Source organism: Mycetomoellerius zeteki, unplaced genomic scaffold, assembly GCF_001594055.1.
Source record: "Mycetomoellerius zeteki isolate Tzet28-1 unplaced genomic scaffold, Tzet1.0 C4477009, whole genome shotgun sequence".
Classification (NCBI taxonomy): domain Eukaryota; kingdom Metazoa; phylum Arthropoda; class Insecta; order Hymenoptera; family Formicidae; genus Mycetomoellerius; species Mycetomoellerius zeteki.
In genome coordinates this window covers 1-3,032 of record NW_017255884.1, presented here as the reverse complement: position 1 = coordinate 3,032, position 3,032 = coordinate 1, and the positions used below count along the sequence as shown (strand labels likewise).

The 3,032-nt window shown below is 41.4% G+C and overlaps 1 protein-coding gene across 1 annotated transcript; it reads left to right on the top strand.

The window, feature by feature from the left end:
• Positions 1 to 298: 298 nt before the first annotated feature.
• LOC108729585 (uncharacterized) lies at positions 299 to 2,978 on the top strand (the record flags this gene model as incomplete). The annotated part of the gene is made up of 1 exon (XM_018458791.1): positions 299 to 2,978. A coding segment is annotated over exon 1 (2,680 nt), but the record flags the coding sequence as incomplete, so codon positions are not given.
• Between the last annotated feature and the right edge of the window lie 54 nt (positions 2,979 to 3,032).

Sequence of the window (3,032 nt, the reverse complement as noted above, 5' to 3'; positions counted from 1 at the left end):
TCCTAATATATGGTCCGAGAGCTGTAAGGAAATCCTCGAGCAACAGCGAAACGCCGACTTCTTCCGCCTACTCGACTGACATCCCACACGGACGATAATCATCGAATCGAGTAACCTTCAGTAGCATCTATCGTTTATTCATTGTATGTATCTGTAACCTATAGTTATATCTCCGGTAATACAGTGCTCGCACAGGACCACGAGCTCGACGCTTGTGGACTCTAACCTAACTTAACCTTAATTATACAATCGGAGAAGCTCATTCGTTTGAAATTATTATAAGTTTCATTGGTTCACAATGCCCGAATTAACGATTTTAAATAGACAGCGCGGTAGAGTAAAGGCAAAACTCACTAACTTTAGCAATTTTGTCGCCCGCGTTGAGGAAATGCCAGGATATAAGGAAGAGTTACCGTTGCGTGTCGAAAAGGCGGAAAATCTCTTGTCAGAATTTGATGTAATTCAAAGTAAAATCGAGGACATAGATGATACTGACGTGCAAGTTGCCGAACGGAAAGAATTCGAAGATACATATTACCATTTAATAACCAAGGCGCGAAAATTACAATTAAGCGAAGGAGCTCCTCCAGATCAGGTTCAGCACCCAAATTCTTTAGCAGCTACACAGCTTAACAACGGGCTTGAGCAATTCGCGCTCAAACCAGCTGTTAGACTTCCAACTATTGAACTACCTAAGTTCGATGGAAATTATGAACATTGGATACCATTTCGAGATTTGTTCGAGTCACTCATAGCTTCAAATGCTTTAATTCCACCAGTTCAAAAGCTACACTACCTGAGATCAGCGTTGGTTAGCGATGCCGCTAAGGTAATAGCTCCAATAGAAATTACTAATGATAATTACAAAATCGCTTGGGACTTATTAAGGCAGCGATTTGAAAATAAAAAACTAATTACTCACCAGCTTATTCAAACGTTGTTGGACTTGCCATCCATTACCAAGGAATCACACGCTGACCTCAGACAGTTGGTGGATAACGTATCACAAATTACACAGAATCTCGCAAAACTAGGTCAACGCGTGGAACACTTTGCCATATGGGTCATTCATATTATATTGCCCAAAATTGATAAGGGATCTCGTAGAGAATGGGAATTCAAAAGATCCGAAGTGGAAGAGTTTCCTACCTTAAATGAGTTTATAACGTTCCTTATTAGCCGTAGCGCATGCCTCGAGGCGGTATCCAGAGCCAATCGAAATGCTCAACCCGCCTCTGATAACAATAAGACCACTCACGGTCATGGAAAAAATACCTCAAAATCCTATATCGCCTCAAATAATTCATCTTGTCCCGTATGTGCGAATAGCCATAAGATTTATGAATGTGACTCGTTTCTCAGTATGTCAATAGCCGAAAGGAATGCAGAAATAAAAAGGAAAAACTTATGCATAAAATGCCTCAAGCAATTCCATGGCAAGGGTTGCAGAGCCTCCAACTGTCGATTGTGCAAAGGATATCACAATTCTCTATTACATAGATCCAAATCCTCAATGGAGCCAAGCGACAAGGAAACAAAATCATCATCTTCAAGCGATAATAGCACTGTCAGCGTGGGGCAACAATTGATTGCGGGTTCAAAAAGTAATGCGGCCTCCGTCTCCTTAAGTAACCACGCCACCAAAGGATCCTCTCAGGTACTTCTTTCCACGGCAGCCTTACTCATCTACGACTCTCAAGGAAGACCACACAAATGCCGTGCTATACTTGACAGCGGGTCGCAATCGAACTTCATCACTCGACGTTTAAGTGATAAATTAGAATTGAGCCCTGAATTTATCAACAAAACAATAACGGGCATAAGCGATGTACCCATATGTGCCATCCAACAAGCAGACGCAACAATCAAATCTTGCACAAGTGCGTTTCAGACAAGGCTTACCTTTTTGATTATCGATAGAATAACTGATCAATTACCTACATTCAGAATCAACAGAAACAGTGTAAACATACCAGGTAATTTAAAATTAGCAGATCCGCACTATCATACGCCCGGCGACATAGATTTATTATTAGGAGCATCGATTTTCTGGGAGCTTTTGGGAAGCAAGCAAATCAGATCTTCGTGCAAGGTACCCATACTTCAAGAAACCGCTTTAGGTTGGATAATCTCGGGCAACGTGCAAGATGAAGGCACGCATCAACAGCGACTCAAAACATATTGCAGCATCTCTACCAATGCAACAATCCAGAGACAACTGGAAAAATTTTGGCACCTAGAGGAAGTAAATCAAACAAACAGCCATTCTAAGGAAGAAATCGAGTGTGAAGAACATTTCGTCTCCACCCACTCTAGAAACGAAGAGGGTCGTTTCATAACGCAATTACCATTTAAGGATAGCACTCAAAAATTAGGAGAATCGTACGGAATTGCTGAAAGGCGATTAAGATCATTAGAGCGCAAACTTGAAAAAGATCTCGAGCTGAAACAACGCTATCATGAGTTTATGCAGGAATACTTACGTCTAGGACACATGACGGAAATTCCATTGAATAAATTAAACTGTAAGCCTTCCTATTATATTCCGCATCATGCCGTCACAAAGGAAGACAGCGAAACCACAAAATTGAGGGTGGTCTTCGATGCATCTTGCAAAACGACGAGTGGACGATCGATTAATGACCTCCTCAGAATAGGACCAAACTTACAAGATGATCTATTTGACATCGTCATGCGATTGCGTCAATACAAATACGCCATGACAGCGGACATTACCAAAATGTACCGCCAAGTGCAAATCACCGAAGAGCATCGCAAGTTCCAACGCATTTTATGGAGATGGTCAAGAGAAGAACCCATTCGTATATTCGAATTGAACACCGTAACCTATGGAATGTCGAGTTCGTCCTTCATAGCAATTAGGTGTCTGCAAGAGCTCGCACATCAATTTAAGAAGCAATATCCTTTAGCGAGTGAAGTCATATCTAGGGACTTCTATGTGGATGATCTACTGACGGGTACCAATTGCATTGAAGAATTAAAAGGGCTGAAGCATGACATCACTAACATAT